General features: G+C 27.6%; 2 protein-coding genes across 3 annotated transcripts in view; one reads left to right on the top strand and one right to left on the bottom strand.

Moving 5' to 3' along the window:
* LOC127288019 (nudC domain-containing protein 3-like) overlaps window positions 1–25,313 on the top strand; it is a gene marked incomplete at its 5' end in the record, with an annotated part of 67,188 nt that overhangs the window by 35,946 nt on the left and 5,929 nt on the right. The window lies entirely within an intron of this gene.
* On the bottom strand, window positions 407–24,508 carry LOC127290951 (LIM/homeobox protein Lhx5). Of its 2 annotated transcripts, none has more exons than XM_051319808.1 (8): window positions 23,422–24,508; window positions 18,349–18,538; window positions 5,214–5,446; window positions 4,249–4,455; window positions 3,298–3,539; window positions 2,915–3,200; window positions 2,612–2,800; window positions 407–1,514 (listed from the first exon to the last, which is right to left on the bottom strand). In XM_051319808.1, exons 2-8 carry the CDS (start codon window positions 18,519–18,521, stop codon window positions 1,399–1,401), a joined length of 1,446 nt encoding a protein of 481 aa, XP_051175765.1. In that variant the 5' UTR covers window positions 18,522–18,538; window positions 23,422–24,508; the 3' UTR covers window positions 407–1,398. The 2 variants fall into 2 exon arrangements, with proteins under 2 accessions (XP_051175765.1, XP_051175774.1); XM_051319817.1 differs by having other exon boundaries at window positions 2,612–2,779; window positions 23,422–24,504.

Here is a 25,313-nt window from a genome sequence, read left to right as displayed (position 1 = left end):
ATCAATCAAGTTACATTTTTTTTTTCCCTCTTTCTTTTTATTCTTTTAAAAAAGTTAAACCTTCATTGATTCAACTTTTTTTTAAAGAAACAAAAAAAGGAATTCAAAGAAATATAAAAATAATAACAGTGAAAATAAAGAAAAAGTTACATTTAATTTATAAGACAAATTTGACTGATAATAATAATTAATAGATTCAAAGAAATAGTAAAAATAACGAAAAAGTTCGCAATTAAATTTACCCTTATATTTGTTATAAGAAAAATTATTCCGATTCGAGTAATAATTAATATAAATAATAAAAATTAATTACGATAGAATTATTGAAAATATAAATATATAAAAATAAATATATATAATTCATAGAAAAATATAATATGGTGTGAAATAATTACTTACACATTGATTTATACGGAAATACGAGGTTGTTTATTATAATTATATTTATATTCAATATGCATCGTGGCGAAGTGTTTTAGTGTGTTTTGTGTACATACATTAGCAATATATGTATACATATATACTTTTTTTTTATACTTCTCTCTTTTTTTCATCTTCTCTATTTTTTTTTTTTTTTTTCTTCAACATGTGACTTTACGTTCGTCAAATATATTTACATTGATAGTCTCCTCCCTTTATTGAATTCTCGTTAAATTCCTATTTATATATATTTTACCAATAAAATTAATTTTGTTTTAAATGTATCTGTGTGTGATGTGTGTTTGTGTCATAATGAATTTTGTGTTTCATAGCGTGTAACACCTTTTATCTACAAGGACGTTTCAAACTAATCAACAAGGATTGTACAATGTTACATGATAAATTCTCGAATATTTATACACAATAATAATATAATAATAATATAATAATATAATATTAATAATAATAATAATAATAATATAATAATAATAATAATACAATAATAATATAATAATAATAATAATAATAATAATAATAATAATAATAATAATAATACAATAATAATAATATGTATAATAATCATTATCATCATCACCAATCAACATCACACGTCACTTTGAGTGGCATCAAAATATTAATATAATATTTTTTTTTTATAATATTCATGTTGATAATGACAATGACAAAATTAATTGATCAAAATAATATAGTTACATTAATGAAACTCAATGTATTTATATATAATATAATGGTAATAGAGATGATAGAACTATTTTACAATGAATACAAAAGAAACGTTGATCGGCGAATTCTTTTGTAAAAAAAAAAAATACATATTATTATTAAAAACAGTTTTTAACAAAAAAATAAAACAAAAAAAAAGAGGGGAGATAAAGTTGAGTTCGTCATATCGTAACAATGTTTACGCGAAAATAATTAAACAAGATGGTATACTTTTTAACGAAAACTATATACGTCCTACCAGACAAGGCCTTCGCTTTGCATCTGGTGTGGTTCGGGAAACCCGCTCCCAGCTCCCCCGCCACCTGGGCCACCACCATTACCACCCCCACTGGGATTTCCTTGCCCGCCACCTACAACAGCAAAAAAAAAAAAAAATTAAAAATTTTTAATTTTTTCCGAAATATAAAAATTGGTTCATTTCAAAGAAAATAATTTATATATTTAAGAATTTATGCACTTTTAGAAAAACTAATTTAATATTTTGTATATTATATGCAAATATGAATTAAATTTCAAATTTTTCATTACATTTTCCTCAAATTTAATGTAAATGTAATTTTAAAAATGATATTTGCTTTATAAACAAAATATTAAATTTAATACTAATTTTGCTTTGAATAAAAGGTTTTTCTTTTAAAATCGATCAATTTCGTTATATTTTTCGTTAAAACAATGTTGAAGTTACTTTTTTTTTATCTCTTCACTATAAAAAAGGTCTTATGCATCAATTAAATATACCATCTGCTACTTAATATTGGTGATTCATTATTTAGTCATGTATATGGGATTAGGAAAGTTTTATACACAATGTGTTATCATTTGAAAATTCTTCACTTGATCTCATTTTCTATTCATAAATAATAACTCACAAAAAATACAATTTAAATCAGTTTTCCACATAAAAAAAAATGGCACATAAATAAATACTTATTATTTGTCAATTTAAAAATCAAAATAAAATAATTTGATTCACTTCAATAAAATGATGAAACATCATTATTTCGTTTATATTATAAATATAAATAATAAATTGATTTATAAAAAATAATTGTTCTGAGGTGAATTCACTTCAATAAAAACACACTTTATAAAATATAGATGGAATCATTATATGGTTGACATATTATATACAAATAATATGGATAATATAATTTAATCGTCAAAAAAAGAAAGAAAAGAAAAGCCAAAAATATGGAGTATACAATATAAGAGATTTGCCTGAGTGCGCGCAACCTGAGCGCAAACAAACGTCAAGAAGTCGATTCTCCGCGGTGAGAAACGGCAGAGGGTCACAATGGCAATCAAGTTCCCGTATAATAATCGGGTCCATATTTTTATGGACTGCCCCCTCATCGCCTCGTGCGGTAGACTTTTTTGCCCCTGTCATCTTATATATATTCTTACAAGTTTTATCTTTTCTTTTCTTTTTTTTTTTGTTTTTTTTTACCTGAAGGTGCTAGAAACTCGCCAGGGCTGCCGCCCGGGGGTGCTTGGGGCCCTTGACCTGGAGGCCCCGTGAGAAATTCCGGTGGTCCGCCTCCTGCACCAGTTGGCGGATACTCCCCTGCCACTGCTGCAGCGGCTGCCATTCCCGCTATACTTGCTGGATCTAAACCTGTCAAAAATAAATTTGCAACTTTTCAAAGAACGTCGAATATCTGTCCATCTCCGTACTGATGCGAGAGTATATTTATCTTTTCCCATATGTTTAAATAATTGAGAATTTTCAAAATGTAATGAGATTACTTACTTGGATTGCCGGGTCCCGTAAAAGGTGGTCCATGAGGATGTGGTGGTGGGTGTCCACCGAAAAAATCCGGATGAAACGTAACAGGTCCACCGTAACCAAATTCAAATTTATCAGCCGCAAAATAGGGAAATCCTGGTGGTGGTCCATCGTCACCACCTAGGGCTCCATGATTTAAATTTAATGGAAATCCTCTCATTTTTCTGGTACCACCGAAAAATGGACTCCTACCCATTGACGTCAATTGTTTCAGTCTGCGCTCTTTACTCCTCTTGTTTTGAAACCAAACCTATATATTTGTCAAGGGAAAATTTATCATTAAATAAAAATGTTCTATTGGAAAATATTCTAATAGAAAAAATATTCTATTGAAAAATTGGCTGTACCTGTATCACCCTCATAGGAAGTCCAGTTTCTTTTGCAAGGCTCTCTCTAATATGCCTCGTTGGTTTTGGTGTTTGCGAGAAAGCAGTTTTCAAAATTTCCAACTGTTTTGCCTTTATTGTTGTCCTGGGTCCTCGCCTTTTGGATCCAGCTCCACCGTCACCACTTCCACCTCCTGCACCTCCGTCAGGACTCTTATTCTCCGTTTGACTATCTCTAGTTTCTGGATCACCGTCCAACGAACCTTCAACACAATCCGAACAAAAAATTAACATCAGTAATCAAAGAATAATTCAATTATTATTTATCAGTATAGCTAAATTCCGTATTTGAATCAAAAAATTCTGGATCAATCCCTAAGGAATTATACATAAACGATAACTGATAAAGCATAAATTTTTTGACTTTTTTTTCTATACCTGAAAAAAGCAATGTCACGGATGACTTTTTCAGAGGACAAACAAACGTCAGCAGGTAGACGAGTAGAACCAAGTTTTTCTTATATATATATCTTTATCAAACTAACAACCAAGCACCCTCAGAAACATCGAAACCCCATTGGATTATTGTGGCTCTACGATGAAATGTATAGGGTGAAACGATAATCTATATATACTAGGGAGAACTTAACCACGGGACAAAGAAAATGTTTGGACAGTGTCGCACCGCACAACAGGACACCCCTTAAAGACTCCCTTTGCATGGTGCTGGAAGCTGTACTAGTTATATGTGAGTACCTACCAATTCATTGTTATGCCGATAAAAGAGCAGGGAGTGAATAATGTGAGGTATACACAAGAGGCATGTACCTACATATTTTATAATCCCTTCTTTCGTTTATATACAAATTTTAATATAGAAAATACAATTTTTAACGTCAAAGAGAAAATATTATTAAAAATTTTTGAAAATAATTTTCTAGTATAGTTAAATACAAAACTAACATTACTCACCCTGATCTTCGGAGTCCTCTTGTTTGCAAGAATCACTTCCAAGAGGCAAATCACCACCGTGACCAACACCACCGTGGCTTCCTGGACCTCCAGATCCTAAATTATGTGATCCTAAATTACCACCAACACCTCCGTGATGATGGTGACCAACTCCACTGCCATCATCCTCTTCATCTTCTGATCCTGAACCCATCAAAGAGTCTCCTCCTACAATAGACAATTTTTAAATCATTTTTTTTTTTAAATTTGGTTGACAACAAAATTTATTTTTATTTCGCAAAAAGAGTATCATCAACTGTAAAACTATTTTTCGTCTTGGAACTCGCTTTTTGTACTTAGAATAAAATGCAGGGAGACTGATACTTGTTTTCACAGCTTGATGTCCTTTTCATACCCTTGTTGTACAAAATAACTTTTCACTGTGACACTCTGTTATATCTTTTATATATTTTCTTTTTTATGTACTCGACAATTTCTCTTTTAATAACAACCAAATTTCCATAATTTTAAATATTTAATTTATATATTAAAAAAAAGCAATTTTTTTTATAAAATAAAGAAATCCTTTGTTTTTATATATTTAAAAAATAAATTTTAAACGAAAAATGTGGTTGAGAGAATATATAGACGGAATGACCTGGTCCGTAAAATTTCTCGCGTCGAACGCGTTGAACTGTGACCCTCTTCGACCCCTGATCTTCTCGAGATGCCCGCCCCTTACTTGAAAATAAAAAAAAAAAAGAAGAAATAGGATCTTGGGACTTGAAAAAGTCGACTTTTCTCACATTCCGTCGGACAAGAGAAATTTACAAGCGCGTGCACCCCTTTCAGAAAAGAGAATCGATTCTAACTCGAAAGTTGTAATTTCAAATTAATCCCTCAGTTCTTTAAAAAAAAAAAATGTTGGTCCATTTTTTCAGTAATCAGTAAATTAGTAAAAAATTACAGCTTTTTTTTTTAATTACCATGATGTCCATGAACATGATGTGCAACTGGTAATGGTTTCCCTGATAAATAATCTTCTTTACAGACGAATTTATTGTCGTCCAATACATAAAGTTCTTCACCAGTGCTCATCTGTTTTCGACAAACTAAACAGGTGAAACAATTCAGGTGGAAAACCTTGTCTCTTGCCTTTCTCACAAGGTCCGACGGATTGATTCCTTCAAGACAGCCGCCACATTTTGTGCCGTAACGTCTGCAAAGATACAAAAAAAAAAAATTTATAGATTAAACATCTGAACTGTAATATCAAAAAATGCTTGAAAAAAAAGTTACAAGTCACGTTTCGCATTAAAAAAAAAAAAGTTCAATAAAAATTTCAAAATTATGCATTTCACGGTCATCATCCATTTTAAAATTTATAGATATGTTTCAAGCACCTAGTAAATTTTTCAATATAAAAATATGATTTATATTTATCCGAAACAAGTGCGTACAGGTGACGTTAATTAAAATTATTTTTTGAAAATAAAAAAATATTGACAATTTATTTTTCAATATTTTATGTAATACTTTTTCTATTGTTTTTCCACATGGACAAATTTTGCTAAATTTATTCTTGTACTGGAAAATCATTTAGTATATACAAATATACACGATGTATTTCGAAAATATTCTAATTTTAGAATCCAGTTCGCATTCTTCATATAAAATTCTTCACGATGCGGTAAAAAAAATTTTTTTAATAGTTTACTAAGAACTATTAATCTCCGAATGGCTTCTTTATAATCTCTCAAAACTTGAATGATCCCGATCATGAATATTAATGACACTTAATCTTTCGTAAAGCAACCAAAAGAATCTTTCGAACGCATGTCAACGCTTCTGATCATGAATGAAAGTGGGATCGAACTTCTTTTTTTTTTTTTTTTACAAATAAACCTTATTATGTATGAATTAAGCATTATCGAATGCATATGCAATATAATTTTCCCCAAAAATTAAAAAAACAAAAAATAAATAATTCATAATGTTGAATTTATAAATCAAAAGGGTCAAGGTGCTTTTGTGTATTTTTTAACTGTTCAAAAAAGGGTTAAAAAGTCTATTAACTTTAGGCCTCAAACAAATTTACTTCACAAAATTAAAAATTTTTAACCGTGTATTGAAAAAAATTATTTGAATCAGTTACTTGATTATTATCAAATAAATTTTTATTTGTATTAAATAATTATTTCTATTAAATAAATATTTATTTCCATTACATAAATATATTTATTTGGATTAAGTAAATATTTATTTGCATTAAATAATTATTCGAGTCAATTAAATGGTATTTATTTCAAATACAAAAATTATTGCTTCAAATACAGTTTATTTAATTGAAAAAAAATTATTTGGTACAAGTAAATATTTATTTGTTAATAGTCTACTATGTACACGAGGATAGAAAATAAATATCAAATTTTATAAATTAATTTTCAAGTCGTGAAAAAAAAATTTAAACAGCAAAATTTTCACATTAAGATATTCTATAAGTTTCAGAAAAACTTTTATAAACTTAATACAGGATTTAATAAAGTTTAGTATAGTAATGAATCAAATACTTTTTTACCAAATTTGAATATATTGTTTACCAGTCTATAAAAACTATTGTTATATAAGTTTATTAAATATTAGTATTTCTTATTTGAAAATTATTGTTTATATTGTCAACGACTTGAAAATACTTTTATACTTTAGAAATACATTTTATAAAATTATAAAATAAATTATAAAATATAATATAATAAATTATAAAATTTATTTTCTTTCCGTGCATTAAAAAAAATTAAAATCAGAGTGATGCATTAACTGTGCGCAATGATTTAATGATCTTCCCGACGGGTTAAAAGTTTAATGAAGAAATTAAAAAAAAAGTTTACAAAAACTTTCTTGCAAACTTTTGTGGCAAATTCAAATTTGCTACAGAAAGGACAATTTTTATTTGCTATAAACTTGTTTGTAAACTTCCAAAGTTCATACAACACTTTCACTACTACTACTACTATACAAACAAATGGCAAAATGTTTGCAATTAGGGTGGGCTAATACTATAAATATTATTTTAATAACTATCTTGTAAATCCTTGAACAAGTGAGAATTATATCGATTAAGAATGTTGTCATTTTTTATTTAATGTGGAAAAAAAAAGTTGAAGAAAGTGAGAACAAAAAATGAAGTACATATATATAAGAGCCGCGAGCAAAAAGATAGTATATAAGGAATCTTCTCCAGTTATGCTTTTGAAACAACCCGATATAAATAAAGAAGTGAGACCGACACAATTTGATTTGACATGGTCTTATATATTATATATATTTTGTGGTCTTGAAAATTTCTATATACTGACTCAAAATTTTTTAAACCAAAGATATATATATACTCTTTTAAATTTTATTACATTATCATTAAAATAAAATTATAATAAATTATAAATTAAAAATTATAAATTAAGAAATTATAACGTGTAATTTATTATACACTGAAAATAAAATTTATTTGATTCAAATACACGGAAAAAATCTTTATCTGGAACAGAAATATGTTTCTCTAGAATAGCAAAAACTTTTGCTGTTCTAGTGAAACTTATCGCTGTTCCAAGTGAAGATTTTTTTCCTTGACTATTATTTCAAATATATTTTTTAAATAATTCTTATTTGAAATATGAAATTTTTAAATACAAAAATTATTGTTCCAAATACAGTTTAATTCAAATAAAAATTATTTGATTCAAATATTTGCTTAATAAGTAGTCGATTAATTGAATCAAATTTTTTTCAGTATAAAATATTAGGTTTATTACTTGTATAAGTAAAAAAAATTCAAATACACAAAATTGATATACTCTCTAAATCTGAATTAGTAAAAATGTTTACTAATTTGAATTAGTGACTCACTTTTTGCTTCTGAATTATAGTAAAATTTTACTAATTGTTAGTAAAAGTTACTAATAATTAGTAGAATTTTACTAATTGAGAAGCAAAAAGTGAGTCACTATAATTCAAATTAGTAAACATTTTTACTAATTCAGATTTAGAGAGTACACTTAGCACGCAGTCAAATACAAATTTTTGTGGGTATTAGAAAAATGAATAATTAAGAAAAAATCATATTTGAAACAGGAAAGAAACTGGAAGCGTGTAGCAAAAATTGTACGAAGAATTCCATTCAAGGAATTCCGTTTGTTCCAGATGTTAAACTCTTGACATAAAAGAGATTCCTTTTGCTTGAATGGATTCTTTAAATAGAATTTCTGTGAACCTGTTATTAGAGCAGACCTGTTATTAGTCCTTTTACCTACAACGGATTGTTTTCTCACCCCCTAATTACAACCAAATTACACAAAACACATGCTTGTCTTCAAATGTATCACCTTTTTATAAATATATCTATATACATCGCATCAACACACAATAAATATATATACACAATATCAATGTGTCATCATTTTTGCTTTTTTTATATAAAAAAAAGCCAAATTTCGTATACACGTACATTTACTATTGTGTTCATAAAAAAAATTTTATCCGCAAAAATTTTTTATTTCCATTTTGGATCCGTTGGCATTTTTCTCTAAATTGCAAATAAAAAATTTATTTGCAACAAATAAATATTTATTTGGCTCCGAGACAAATATATATATAATTTCTCTGGGGTATATAATATTTATTCGAGTGAAAAAGAGTAAAATTCATATGAATATGAAGGAATAATTTGGAATTTCGCGAGATTTGAAAAAAATGAATAAATTCGAGTTGTTTTGAAAATAAAATGAAAGAAGGGAGAGAATTGACAATGAGGTCATTGCACTGAGATTAGAATCAAATTCAGAGTACAACTCACTTCTTCCAAGGTACCTCATCTTATGACGCAAGAACCGCCCGTATAGAAGTGGTTGGCAAAAACATCCTCTTTATGAATCTCGCTGATGGCTGGACCTTCTGAGAAGGGAACTTGCGCCGACTACTCAGTCGTCGTCACGCCCAACCAACTCTCGAAGAACGGTCATGCCACATCTATAATATTTCCATGTTCGAGTTTCGACGTCTCGAGGAACCAAAAGTTCCCTCGAAGAAGGGCCCAGACGTACATATATATATATATATATATATATATATATAGAGTCAAGAGTTGCATGTGAACGTGGACCAAAATATACAAAACAACTTTGGCTCTCACGACAATAAAAAAGTCACTTCTCGCGTCAAATTATACATGCAATCTCATATAATATAAGTATATATATAGCAGAAGGGCTATTAGAAAAAAAAACAAGGGGGTAGGGACAATTTTAATTTTACACTGAAAAAAATTTATTTGATTCAAATAATCGATTACTATTGTCAAATAAATATTTCCTTGAACCAAATTATTGAGTCAAATTCTATTTGTTTCAAATACAGAAATTATATTTGATACAAATAATGTTTATTTAATATGAATAAAAATCATTTGGTTCAACTAAATATTTATTTGAATAAATAATAACACAGAAAATTAAAAGGCAATAAAATAAGCTGCAACGCTTATTATTTTAATCCAATTTTGCTTATTTTAATACCAAAATGGATTAAAATAAGCAAAATTAGATTTAGATAATAAGCGTTGCAGTTTATTTTAATGCATTTTAATTTTCTGTGAAAATATATCAATATATCAATTATTTTAATCAAATTTTTCTTCAGTGTAATATTTATTAAACAACAATAACTTTGTAATAAGTGCAAAATGGAAAAAAATCTAATCTAAAAAAAAAAATATAAGAATTTATTAATTAATTAATAATAACTAATATTGTAATTAATTGAAAATAATATTAGTTATAATATTAATTAATTAAAAGTAGTTGATTTATTTTATTAAAAGTACAATGAGAAAAAAATTATTTGATTCAAACAAACGGTTACTATTATCAAAATTAAATATTTCCTTGAACCGAATAAATATTATTCGAGTCAAATTTTATTTGTTTCAAACACAAAAATTATTGATTCAAATACAAGTTATTTAATTCAAATAAAAATTATTTGGTTCAAGTAAATATTTTGTTGTTGTTTAAGTAACCGATTATTTAAATCAAATAAATTTTTTTTTTCAGTATACTCTTATAAAATATAATTATTTTAGTAATAAAAATATAATAAACATACATATAAATAATATATCCAATAAATATAATATATAGTCAATATATAAATAAAATACAATTATAATAAATGTAAAAAATATTTAAATATAATATACTAAAAAAAAGAAAAAAAAATTATATCTACCCTTAATTCGGATGAGATTTTCCGGAAAACGCCACGTTTAAATTTTCGAATACTCCAGAAAGTAGGTTTAATTTTAATTTTTAAATAAACAATACTTTTTTTAATTAAGCGATCGCGATTTTAAGAGTTTCGAACACTCGCGCAGTAAAAATGATAAAAGAAATTTTTTTAACTCTAATAATTTTTCCGTTTGTGAATTCAGACGCACGTTGAAAACACGTCTTAACAGGTCGATAGACGAATTGCAAGTGATTTAATTATCTTTGGGATTTCCCATTGTTTATGACCTTCGACTTGAAAGATCCTTTTGTATACTACAATATTATAAACAAACAGCTCGGGATGCACACTGAAAAAAAAGTCTGGTTAAAATAACCAGAATTCTGGTTAATCTAACCAGAATAAAAAGTTATATATACCCTTACTACTTTTTCTGGTTAAAAGTACTAGAAAATTTGGTTAAAAAATTCTGGTTAATTTTACCAGAATTTCAAGTTAATCTTACTAGAATTTCAAGTTAATCTTACTAGAATTTTTCTAGTTAAAAATTTTTGGTAAAAAAATTTCTGGTTGATCTTACCAGAAATTCTAGTTAATCCGAGAATTAATTAAATTTATTATTATTATATTATATTATAAAATATGTATTAAAAAAATTTGTATTATGTACATATAAATGCAATCAAATAATAACATCTTTACACTGCAATTCTCTTAATAATGTTTATTTAAATATGATTATTCAGAACTAAAATTCTGATAAAACGTGTCGAGCACGTTTTCAACATAACCTTCAAACTATTTTCCACACGAACGGGTTTGCCGTTCGTCAACAATTTTTTCACTTATATTATAAAATTAATTAACCAACCTTTAAACAGATCTTTTAATTCTCCCAAACCCCAATTTTCCAGAGCTTGGTTAACTTTTTCATCCATTCTTGCGATCCGCACGATAAACTATTCGAAAAAGAACAACAGACGCTATGCAGTGTCCGCGAACGCGCGTTTTTAACCAGAATTATTTTAACCAGAATAATTTAACCATACTTATTTAACTAGAACTGTTTAGTCTTTTTAACTATATTTTCTTGTTAAAATAACTAGAAATTTTTTAACCAAACGCATCTAGTAACTTTAACCAGAACTTTTTTTTCAGTGCAGGTATAAAAGTAATAAAATTACAAACTCGCTTCATCACATTTGAAATATTTCTAAATAATAATTTTTAAATTATTAAATATTATATAAAAATATATAAATATTTCAATATTTAATTTAATATTAACGAATAATATTATATTATTATTATTATTATTATTATTATTTAAATTTAAATTTTATTTTTCCGGACCCTCAATACAAAATTTTGTTTTATAATTCAATAATATAATTTTTTTTTGCTCGCGAATTTAAAGGTACTCCGGAAGATATTATTATAAGAATATATTTTTTTAAATATAAATTTATAATCCGATAATATAACTTTTCTGCGTGTGCGTTAATTTTATTACTTCATCTTAAAATTTTTTTTTGCGTAGTTTCGTCATTTTCAAAGAGGCGTGTATATAATAATATATCTTAACTTGTTTCAACGTTTATACATATATATATATATATATATAAACTACATCTGCGTGTGGCGGGAATTTCGAAATATTTTAAACACGCCCAGAGAGCTGAAATATATTCGAATTTGAGTTTTTATTTCGACATTTCAAGGTTTTTATTCACTTTAAAGTTTTTTTTTTTTTAAAGGGTAACACGCTCTTAAAATAAGAAACTGCTACTTAAAAAATAAAATATTATTATATATATATATAATTTGACTAAAGGAGTAGAAAAAACTTCCTGAAATCGTTAATGTAAACAATTTTTAAATTTTCTACATACCCGCAGAGAAATATTTTATTTCAGACAAATAAAAATCTATTTGTCTCAGTAATAACTTTTCATTTATTTAATAGAAAATTTAATTTAGGACAAATAACATTTATTTGACTATCATTTCTCTGGGTTAGAAAAAATCATATGAATTTACGAATATTTAGAATAATACTCTCTAAATCTGAATTAGTAAAAATGTTTACTAACACACAAATTTGATACTTTTAAATTAGTGTGAATTTGAATTAGTGACTTACTTTTTGCTTCTGAATCAGTAAGATTTTATCAATTATTAGTAACTTTTACTAACAATTAGTAAAATTTAAATAATTCTAAAGCAAAAAGTGAGTCACTAATTTTAATTAGTAAACATTTTTACTAATTCAGATTTAGAGAGTAAGGAAAAATTGAATATTTTTTCCGTGTATTAATATTCAAGTTTTATTTGCCTTTAGTCTTTCTTTTCCATGGATAAAACTTTCAAGGTTGTAATAAAGCAAACTAATTTTTTTTTTTTTTTGTCTTATATCGTCCCCCAAATGTTGGCAATCGATATTTTTTTTTTTTGGGTTCGGTCCCGTAATCGGCCATTTCCTTCCCAAGGGCCCTAATAATAATTTTCAAGTTCGAATTTCGACCTCTAAGTCGAACCGCGACGCGATGACTATACAGCAGAGTGAATAGAGGGGCATCGTTCGTTGTAGTCCCGGCCTCCCGAGATGGACCATTATCGGCCTTCAAGGGCCTTCCCGCGAGTCACGGGGCCGGTTACCATAATCGCTTATACCGTTTCTTTGACTGGGATATACTTGGGAGAGGGTTCCGGTTCGTCGTCGTATAATAGTCTAGTATAGACGGCGATAAACTGTGTAATATCGAAGTCGAACGAGTCCCAAGAGCGCAGGCAACGAGCCGCCAACTTCTTTAAAAAAAAAAATCAAAAAAAAAAAAAACCATAATAATAATAAACGAAAGAAAAAGCCGCAAAAGAGACAAAAAACAAAAACGAAAAAAAGAAACATATTTTACGTAGTGTAAATTTTAAGGTACGAGCGCGTAAAATTATAATCGATCGTCAACAGCATATGAATAAAAAAAAAAAAAAAACCGAAAAATAAAATAGCAGTTAAAAATTTTCGCGAGTTATAAAATAATTTAGTTGGCGAAAAAAAAGGGTTAATAAATTTTTTACTAGAAAATTTTACAATTTAAATAAAGAGAGAAAGTATTGTTATTTTTATGGTAAATTACTTTTTTATCTGCAAAAAAAAAAAAAAAAAACTTAAAAAACTACCCCAAAAAAATATAAAAGTGCTTTGAAGTAAAAATTTATGTTATGTTTATTGTTTTATTGATTAAAATTTACTTTTTACCTATGAGGCCACATTGGAAAAAAAATTTGTAGACTATTATCAAATAAATATTTATTTCTATCAAATAATTTTTATTTGAGTCAATTAAATGGTATATTTGTTCCAAATACAGAAATTATTGAAAAATTATTTTTGATACAAGTAAATTTTTTTTTCAGTGCAAAACGTTTGCGAACGAGATGCATGAGATATATAGAAAAGGATATACGAATATATTTCTGTTCTTTTCTAACTCATGTTTCACTCTCCAAACAATCATACACTGAAAAAAAATTTATTTGATTCAAATACCGGTGTATTTGGTTATTATCAAATAAATATTTACTTGAATCAAATATTTCTTATTTGAAACAAATATATAATATTTGAATCAAATACCATTTATTTGATTCAAATAAGAAATATTTGATTCAAGTAAATATTTATTTGATAATAACCAAATACACCGGTATTTGGATCAAATAAATTTTTTTTTTTCAGTGTAAACATAACCTATAATTTTTTGACTTTTCAGTCCGCGAATCGACATTGTTTTTATATATATAACTGAAAAAAAGTCAATAAATATATCGCGGTTTTTGTAACGATTGATTTTGTTTGAACACACAGACATGATCAAAGGTGATCCAGGCATTAAAAACTTTAGACAACCAATCGGTGCTGCGTCCGCTGTTCCAAGTTTCCTCTTGGTTCAAGCTAATGAATTTTTCATTGAGATGCAAAGTGGCTCGTAAAGTATACAACACGTTCGTTATACACTCGTTGGTATAAGTATCAAAGAGCTCCCTTCGCCACGCAGTTTGTCCTTCCACACACACACACACACATATAGAAAACATTTATACAAGTCACAGGAAGGAATATTAAAGGTTTAACAAAATCGTGATTTTCTTCTTTTCTCAATTATGCCAAAAAATGCAATAATAATAATAAATAATCAAGCGCCGACAAGATGTTTGAAAAAAAAAAAATATATATATATATATCGTTAATATTCATATATGGCTCGCACATCAATATAATAATGTGGCTTTATAAGATATGAGAGACGAGCATATTATTTCTGTTGAAGTTTCAAATGACACTAATGAGAGATACCGCGAAATAAATAATTAAATGACAGATGCATTTATATAATTAATATAAAATTCTAATAAAATTGTTATATTATAGATTAATTACCCTATTTCACGTTGAAAAATCTATTATTTTTTTTTTTATTAAAAAAAAGGCGTTAATAATGTAATTTAAAATGTATTTTTTTATCAAACCAATAATGGAGAAAAATGACTTTTGTTATGGGAAAAAATATTTAAAAGTATTTTTGATTACCCTCTTGAACTGAATTAGTCAGATTTTACTATAATTAAACTGCACTATACATTATCATTAAAAGAACACGGAGAGAAATGAGTTTGCTATTATATGGATTTTTAGCTACAGTAGCTAATATTTAGCTGTTACAGCAAACTATTTTAGCTATAGTAGCTAATTTTTAGCTGTATTAGCTAACGAAAATTGCTGTCCATATAATAACAAATAGGGTTAGCTAAAATAACTAAATTTTAGCTAATATGGCTAACTTTTTTCTCCGTGAATTAGTAACCGTTTTGACTATAATCTTTTGTCATAAATGACTATAATTGTTAGAACTACTAATTCATTTATTATAAAGTTTATTGATTTGAATAGTAAATCATTACTAAATTAATTAGTATTTTTTATTTTCTTAAATTTTTATAGTCATTTTTGAATAAGAATTAGTCAAAACAGTTATTAATTCATTTAATAATCGAATTAGTTACTGCTTTGGCTAATTTTTAATAGGAAATTAGTAATTCATTTATTAAAATTTACTAATTTTAATAGTAGCCTTACTAAATTAATTAATGGTTTTTATTTTTAATTTTTAGTATAATTTTTAATCAGTTTTGATTAAGTAAAGTAAGTAACTATAAGTAAGTAGTTTTGATTATTAATTTAGTTAAAACGGTTACTAATTCATTTAATAATTATATTATTAGTAACAGTTTTAACTTATTTTTAGTCAAAAATGATTAATTAAAAATCTACTAATTAATTTATTAAAAATTACTAAAGGGGCCGTCCATAAACTATACGTTACCTATACTTTAGGGGGGAAGGGACAAAAAGTCTAAAAAAATGCATTTAACGCAATGGTAACGAGGGGGGAGGGGGTCTAAAAAGAATGAAAAATTGGTACGGCCCCTAATTTAAAAGCCTTACTAAAATAATTAGTAGTTTTTTTCATTTTCAGTCATTTTTTTACTATAAGAATTAGTCAAACGGTTTCCAAATTATTTAATTAACGAATCGGCTCAATTTAATTAGTCAAAAGTGACTAAATTGTTAGTAGAAAATTACTAATTTTTTTAGTAACGCTACAATTTTAATTAGTAAAATTTAATAAATAATTTAGTATTTTTCTACTATAAACTAGTAATTTGTGACTACTAAAAATTAGTCAAAACGGCAAAAAATTAATTATTTTATGTTTGTTTCAATCGTTGATCATATATGAACTTCACCGATTTAAATAATCCATAAATAATTATTAAATCCTTCGATTAAATCTAAATAACTTCAAATGATAAAAATCACAAAATATAGTTAAATTATTTTTTCTATTTGTTAATCTGCTTGACTCACAGCAATTTGATGTTCCCTTATATATCTTTAAGATACACATTTCAGGTTACCTCAAATATAACGCGATCAATCTTGGTTACCATGGAAGCATAAGACATAAGCGTACAGACAAATATATATATATATATATATATATATATATATATATATATATATATATGTGACCTCGTCATATACTCATTATCTTTTTTTTTATATCGCAAATATTATATACTTATATTTTGAAAGTAGTTTTCTTCAAGGGATGCTATTTCTAAAGAATATAAGTTTTCACGGTTTATGCACATTTTCTTTATAAAAAAAAAAAATAATGAGAAAAAGTTAGATGTATTTTGACACGACACGACCTACGACTCATTGCGGTCTTCGCGGTTGAAGCATGATCTCACAAAATGTCAAGGATTCTTGTGATTCGTTGTGAACGTTCAAGTATATGAGTTATATAGGTGTGGAGGAATGATAACTAAAAGAGCTGGTGAGACAGTAGCTTTTCTAAAATACAATGAGAATAAACTAAAAAAATAGTAGTATATTTTTTAACAAAAAAAAAATTTCTAAAATTGCATATGTTTCTAAAATTGAAGCTTTTTACGATATTCTCATTTTAAGAATATATTAAAGTTCTTTAGAAGCGAAAAACTCAAATTAAGAATTTTTTCATCAGGGGAAAAATTTAAATTCTGACTGAAAATCAGGGAAAAATAATATTTTTATGGCACTGATAATGTAAAATATATATGGAAGGTGTTTGCATTTATTTTTATCAGTGTACAATTTTTTAAATGCGTTAATTGTTTCGGAATATATATTTATATTTTTAGTCGAAAATAAGTTACTTATTTCTCATTGTATTTTAAAAGAACAGGAGTTTCAAGGTCTTTTATGATTTGAGACAATCTATTCTTTCTTTTGATATACTGCAATTCTAATTAGAAAAAGAAAACCGTTTAGATAGTCATTTAGAGCACAAGATTGTATAGAAATCATTTGCGTATTGTTTCACGCACGTAGTTGCATTTAAATGTTAAAAAATAATAGTTTATCTCAAATTTTAAAAATACTTTATAATTTTTTAGTTTTAAGAGATTGAATTTCTTATAGTTATATATTTACTAAAATAAGTTCTAATGGAGAGTGTGGAACACTTTCATAGATCCATTTCGCAAATTGACGCACGAGTAAAATCGAGGCTGACAATAATCGTTTGCTAGTTGTCAATTCTGACCGTGTTGCACACGATGTTTTTATCTAATTGCGCGATAAGACGTTAAAGCTCCTGTGTTGTTATTAACTATATATATAGTAATCATAACTGAACTGAATTATAAGCACTATTGACAGCTGCTCAAAGAAAGTTATGCGAAAAGTTTCTTTATAACAGCTGACAAAAGGTGTCTACTTTTCATTATGTAATAAACAATCGAGCTATCTAATTTTTTTAATATCGCATTTATCATTTGTCCTAAATATATTTCAATAGCGATTTCAAATTCAGACAGTATAGACAACAGATTCAAGTGCACCCAGAAAAAATATTTCTCTGATTTAAACCATAATTTCTTTATAGTCAAAGAAACATTTATTTGAATTACATAAATAAAAAATTTCTTTGAAACGAAGATAATTTATTTGAAACAAATTTTCTTTGTATCAAAGAAAATTTTATCAAAGAAATTGACTTCTTTGAATCAAAGAAATCTTTTTTCTGACAAAAAAATCTTTACCTGAAACAGCGATAAGTTTTTCTAGAACAGCGATATATTTTTCTAGAATAGTGAAAACTTTTGCTGTTTTAGTGATATCGCTAATCTAGGTGAAGATTTTTTTGCATGTATTTTAAAAAATGAAATATAGAAATTATAGAATATTTTATTTTTTATAATATATTAAAAAATAAATGAAGAATAAATTACCTGAAAAAATCGTTTCTACAGAATAATTTTCCCTCTCTGGAAAAGCATTTATCTTGAAGTGCACTCCCACAAACGCAACAACGAACACAGTCTGCGTGCCAAGCTCGATCCAGAACGTTAAGCAAAAATTTGTCCAAAATTGGTTTTTCGCATCCTGCACATGATAGGAGCATCGCCAAACCGCACCTCCCTAAAAAAAAATTTACATCAATTTTAGTTATTTAAGATATATTTTTTTTTCACCGAAAAAATAGATTTGCCTGAAACAGCGAATTTTCACTATTCAGCAAAAATTTTCATTGTTTCAGTTAAATCTTTATAAAGTTCTGATTGAACGAAATAATTTTTTTTTCAAATTACTACTGCAATGCATAATAATAATTTATTAATTTTTTTTATACAAAAACCAATAATTTATAATATATTTAAACTTTTTCGTTTTCAGAACATAAATCTTTCAGTAATCTAGTGAAACTTATATTATTTTTTTTTCGTAAGGAAAAAAAATGTTCTTCCATGACCATATGCAGTCATGAAGGTATACTGCTTTTTAAGGTATATTTTTTCATTTTATATTTTATCGAAACTATTTTTTGTGTGTGATAATTAATATTTGTACAAATAATATATATATATGCGTATATTGATTTGACGTTGCATTGAATTCAGGTCAACCCTCTGGGTCGATGCAAATAATCCTATTGTAGAATTTACTATATATTTTATAAATGATTGAAGAGTTTAAGCGCGCGCGGTATATGCGCGAGGCTTTGGCGACGAAAAGACAAATTAAATCTATATATCATCAGCTTGACGTGAATCACTAAAACATATGGAGTGTTGTTACATAATCAATGCGTTTTTCACCGGGTTTATAGATTTCTACTTATATATGCTTAAAGCAAAAATATGGTTGGCATAAAATATATATAGTCATTTTTCACACTCTCATATTTTAAAATATATCTTAAATGAATTTCTTTCATATATGCGGAGAAAACCCATTCGCAATATATATCACGCAAAAAAATCTTTACCTAGAACAGCGAGATATACAGGGTGTTCCAAAAGTATGGAAACTTGCAAAAATCTTGAAAAGTACGAATTTTCGTAAAAAATGTTCAAGACAAAAGTTGTTCCAAACAAAAAGATGTACATTTTTGAAACCAAAAAATTGGGCCCGGAGCCCAATGTTGGGCCCTACAATGAAAAAAGTGGTTTTCTTAAATGAGACCACCAATTTTCAGTATCAAATTCGTAATCCCCATGAAATTCTGCGTTCAGACATGTGGTATAAGTGCCCAAAATATTGGGCCCTATGTAAGATAATTGGCCCAAAATTTTTCTACAGATAAGTAAATTTTGAAAAATCAATCCTTAGGGGGTTTTTGGAGTCACAGGATTAGAAATTCGAAGATAATTTTCAAATTGGGCACAGAACCCAATGTGAGATTCCGCGGCCCAATGTGAGGCCCAATTAAAAAAATTTGTTTTCTTAAATAAAACCCTCTAATTTTCAATATCCATTTCGTAATCTTAGTCTCATCCTCACATTTTTACCCACCCTCCTCTCTTCATCAGATTCACAAACTTGATAAAAATGTTGGGTCCAATGTCTAGGATTGGGCAAAATATTTTTCACATTTGTACAACAAGCATAAACCCAAAATTTTAAAACGATTACGAAATGGATATTGAAAATTAGAGGGTTTTATTTAAGAAAACAAATTTTTTTAATTGGGCCTCACATTGGGCCGCGGAATCTCACATTGGGTTCTGTGCCCAATTTGAAAATTATCTTCGAATTTCTAATCCTGTGACTCCAAAAACCCCCTAAGGTTTGATTTTTCAAAATTTACTTATCTGTAGAAAAATTTTGGGCCAATTATCTTACATAGGGCCCAATATTTTGGGCACTTATACCACATGTCTGAACGCAGAATTTCATGGGGATTACGAATTTGATACTGAAAATTGGTGGTCTCATTTAAGAAAACCACTTTTTTCATTGTAGGGCCCAACGTTGGGCTCCGGGCCCAATTTTTTGGTTTCAAAAATGTACATCTTTTTGTTTGGAACAACTTTTGTCTTGAACATTTTTTACGAAAAGTCGTACTTTTCAAGATATTTGCAAGTTTCCATACTTTTGGAACACCCTGTATTTCTCTAGAATAGCGAAAACTTTCACTGTTTTATAGTAAAACATATTACTCTCTAAATCTGAATTAGTAAAAATGTTTACTAATTTGAATTAGTGACTCACTTTTTGCTTCTGAATTGGTAAAATTTTACTAATTGTTAGTAAAAGTTACTAATAATTAGTAAAATTTTACTAATTCAGAAGCAAAAAGTGAATTACTAATTCAAATTAGTAAACATTTTTACTAATTCAGATTTAGAGAGTAGGTGAAGAATTTTTTTGCGTGTAGTTTTTTCGCATAAAGTAATATTTAATATAAAAATTTACTGAAATAATTTATATTCGGATCTACACAAAACATTGTTTAATAAGATTGACAAAATATGAAAATTATTTATAATGTTTTGGCGCAGATTCGAAATAAATTATCTTACTTTTATATACGTATATGCACCACGGATGCGCAAACCTATTTAAAAATTTATAGTAAATATATACATTTATTTGTATATATTTATATATATAATCTACATAATTATGTGTAGTAAAATTAACTGCCCATTAAATAGATTTGAATATTTAAAATAGCCGCAAAATTTTTATAAGAAAAAACAAAAGATTTTGGACATCCTTTTAAAACGCGAACTTAAATAATAAATATATACATTAGATTAAATTTATTATTAGATATATAAATTTTAAATTAGAAAACTTGTTTACCTAATAAGCATATTTAAATAATTAATATCGTTAATAGATAGATGATATGTCTTAATATAATGTGTTCATACATGAATTAAATTATATATATTTTATAAATCAAATATAATCTTTAATAATTAAACTTATATATATATACCCTCTCAGAGATTATATCATTTTTCGCGTTGATATTAATATGCTAGTTGATTGATTATTGCATCTAATTATATCGTCACTAATTATTTACATTGTAACTAATAACTATACGATCTGATGATCATTTTGCTTGTATTTAGACGAGAGTAATTATCCGCTATAATAACTTGTCACACTGATTATCATAACGTGTGAACGTTTTGAATTCAGGAAACTGCAATGAAATTTGAATTTTGATTCGCGCGGTGTTCAAATTCGTGTTTTCATTCAGATCGGGAATTGAAATTTTAATTTTTAACTTAAAAAATTATTTCGGCTCTTATAAAAATTGAGGGGCTGATAGTAAAAATGGTTTAAAATAACATTGGGAGCAAAAGTGGGATAAGTGACTTGGGAGCAAAAACGGGTTAAAATGATTCGTGTAATTTATTGATAAATTCATTATATTATCGATTAAAAAATATTAATTATAATAAAATATGCATTTTTTCCTATTGTTAATATTTTTTAATCGATAATATAATGAATTTATCAATAAATTAAACGAATCATTTTAACCCGTTTTTGCTCCCAAGTCACTTATCCCACTTTTGCTCCCAATGTTATTTTAAATCATTTTTACTATCAGCCCCTCAATTCAAAAAAAAAAAATATTTTTTTTCTCTTTTGTTGCTTAAAGAATTTCTATGGTTGTCACATCTATATTTATGGGATATTTTACATATATATATATAATTATCCTAAATAAGATATGACAACCATAGAAAAGGATTTGGCATTGTGAAAACAGTGAAATAAAATGGTCCATATGGTACAAAATTCGGAAAATATCAATAAATTTGTACTGCCGTCCAAAGTAAAAAAAGCCGTAAACAACAATGTTTTTATTGTTAATTATATACTTTTTTTACTTTATACTATAGTTTATTTGTACCAAAAATTTCTGAATTTGAAATTTAAAATAAATATATACCTTTTAATTGACTAAAATAATTATTTATTATAAATAAATATTTAGTTGATAATAGTCAAGTAAACGATTATATTTGAATCAAATAAATAAATAAATTTTTTTAGTATGTATAAACTATACTGCTGCTATTTAGTTGTGATTTTTATTGGTTGGCATAACTATTTTATTAGTTAATTTAACTAATTAGTTTCTTGGAATAACTATTTAATTAGTTACCTTACACTGAAAAAAAAATTTATTTGATTCAAATACCGGTGTATTTGTTTATTATCAAATAAATATTTACTTGAATCAAATATTTCTTATTTGAATCAAATATTTCAGTATTTGAAGCAAATACCATTTATTTGATTCAAATATGAAATATTTGATTCAAGTAAATATTTATTTGATAATAACCAAATACACCGGTATTTGAATCAAATAAATTTTTTTTTCAGTGTAATAAATGGTTAAGCTGACTAATTAAATGGTAACATTAACTAATATAAATTAGCAAAAATACTCTTACTAACGAAATGGTAATCGCAACCAATCGCATATATACTTTCTCTGGATTGGTTTAATAATTTTTTTAACTTCAATATAAGATATATTTTTCAAAAACTTATTTTTGTTTCTTTGAAACTAACGCACTAAAAAATTTTATTTATCTTACGGCAACGATTTTATATGGATTTTGTTCTTAATCTTTTGTAGAGGATAAACTCAAACAGCATCCGAATATTAAGGATATCCTATAAGGACGTTCTAGAAAATTAAATTAATTAATTAAACTAAATTAAGAAATAAAAAAAAGGAATAAACACAGAAAATTAAAAGGCATTAAAATAAGAAGCGTTGCAGCTTATTTTAATGCCTTTTAATTTTCTGTGAATTTTAATAATTATCCGCAATTAAATATTTTAGTGAAGTTCGAAGCAGATAAATAAATTTTATAGCATTAAGCTTAAAAGAAAATAATTTTTAGTAAAACTTAAATTTAAAGAAACTATTAATTCATCTCAATAAATCGTCGTCGCATCATATCATCATCACCACCACAATAGGATTGCAATTGATGCGATATAAGATATTGTTGACAGATTTGGTATTTGCTTACCTATGTTGTGGGATTGGGTGACGGGCAGGGGTGCGCAACAAGACCCCCCGAGGGTTGCAACCCTTATTCGGGGGGTACCAGCTACTACCCCTCCAGGGGTCCCACCACCCCCACCCCCTCCAACGGCGCCACCGTAGCCCTCCACCTCCCCAGCCGCTGCTGCGGCCACCCCTATCCCTACTACTCCTTCAACAACGGGCCCAGAAACACAACCAGGCCCACCCTCCACAGGCCCGTATCGGCCAAAAGGTCCCGAGGGCCCCAGTGCACCCACTTTTACTGCCGTTTTAATCCCAGAAGCCGGTTATTGCACTATCCGTCGCACTTAATTAAATAATTTTTATCAACACTTTCAAAAGAAAAAACCTCGATTTCTTCTTATTTTTTCACAAAAAACTTCCTCCGTAGAAAAGAAAAAAGTCTTTTTTCATTAATGAAATAATTTTTTTTTAATATAAACTTCTGCTTAATAAAATAAATATCACTTCACAGCATTTCAATTCACTTATCCACATTGTTCCATATATAGAATTTTTTTCCAATTAGCACAAGACACATAAAAAACATTAAATATCCAAAATCGGGTTTTAAAGGACGGAGTTATTTAAAAACTGTAAAAACGATTGTGAGTATAAAGTTTGGATAAAAATTCATATTTAATCATGCTTCTTTCTTTTTTTACGAAAAATAGTGTTATTTAATTTATACTCTAAATACGTCCTTTATTTCGAAATTGGCAATTGATAAAAGAAACAAAAAAAATAAATAAACCTTATAGTTTTTGCCGAAAATATCGCGGAATTTAAAAAACTAAAATCTGACACTAGTACGAGCATGCTCGCAACGAGTCTGTCAGTCAACTAACTGGCACCTGCGAAAGGATACCGTGGACCCCACCAACATTTGAAAATCATAAGGCCACGTCCACTGATAGAGGAGACAGTCACTCCCACCGCTAAGCACCCCCGTACACTGAATTCTCATTGGATAAAATCTCAAAGAAGGGGCGTTACCAACCCCCGTTTTGAAAGCAGACATGGCCGCAGAATGGCTGCGAAAGTCGCTCAGGCGCTTCTGTTCCTTGCTTCTGTTGTCGTTGATGCTTCTGCTGCTGCTGTTGCGGCTGCCGATGCTGAAATGGTTTTCTCGCGACTCGGCCAACTGCCTATCGATCCCTCAGTCCTCCCCCGTGAAATGCCACAGGTTTCAAGGGATCTCTTGAGTTTAATCTGAGTGCCCATATATATATATATTTTCCTTCTTCTCACTCTCTCTCTCATCGTCAAACTTCTATATACTCTTTTGTTTACATTTTAGTTTCAACATCAACCGGAGGCACTTCACACGAAGAAGGTGTACATGTATGCTTTTTACCATATAGCTACTTGTCACCCGCAAGTTCCTCTAATGAAAGAAAATATAGAAGAAGAATTTTTCATCTTCTAAAAATTTTCGGGAATTGAGTATATTTTAAATGATTTCTGGGTTTGTAATATACGTATATGAAGGTATAATTTTGATTTGCACATGCGCATGTTGAGAGTTATGGCGTCAATTCGCAAACACCGCGAATCTTTTGTACTTCGCTCCTGTAGGGCAAATCCGCTGTGTATTTCAAAAGGTCAATATGTTATTTGACCGAATTTGGTAAATATGATGTTATCTTCTTTTTGCAATTTACTTGCGTGGTTATTGGCCAGGTGTATCGGAACTGCAATCTGATATAATAAGCCTATATGCAAGAAGCTGCGATCCAAAAACTAAAAAAATGAATAATAAAACTATAAAAAATAAGTGTAATGTTATAGTTCTTTACACCAGTATATAGTAGTTTGTTGTGCGGCTGCAAAAAATCCGCAAACTTAGCAAAATTTAGTTGTTTTAGCAAATAT

Source organism: Leptopilina boulardi, unplaced genomic scaffold (assembly GCF_019393585.1).
Source record: "Leptopilina boulardi isolate dan_hultmark-lab unplaced genomic scaffold, ZJU_Lbou_2.1 LbouV2_123, whole genome shotgun sequence".
Taxonomy (NCBI): Eukaryota; Metazoa; Arthropoda; class Insecta; order Hymenoptera; family Figitidae; genus Leptopilina; species Leptopilina boulardi.
The sequence above is the reverse complement of the archived record's forward strand: the minus strand, read 5'-3'. Positions and strand labels throughout refer to the sequence as shown.

Excerpts from the sequence above, each read along its gene's own strand:
- LOC127290951 (XM_051319808.1), bottom strand. The coding sequence starts at position 18,521 with ATGCTCCTATCATGTGCAGGATGCGAAAAACCAATTTTGGACAAATTT. Across the intron at positions 4,456-5,213 it reads TCATGTTCATGGACATCATG|GAGGAGACTCTTTGATGGGT; the intron begins GTAATTAAAAAA and ends TGTCTATTGTAG. Across the intron at positions 3,540-4,248 it reads AGAGGACTCCGAAGATCAGG|GTTCGTTGGACGGTGATCCA; the intron begins GTGAGTAATGTT and ends ATTGTGTTGAAG.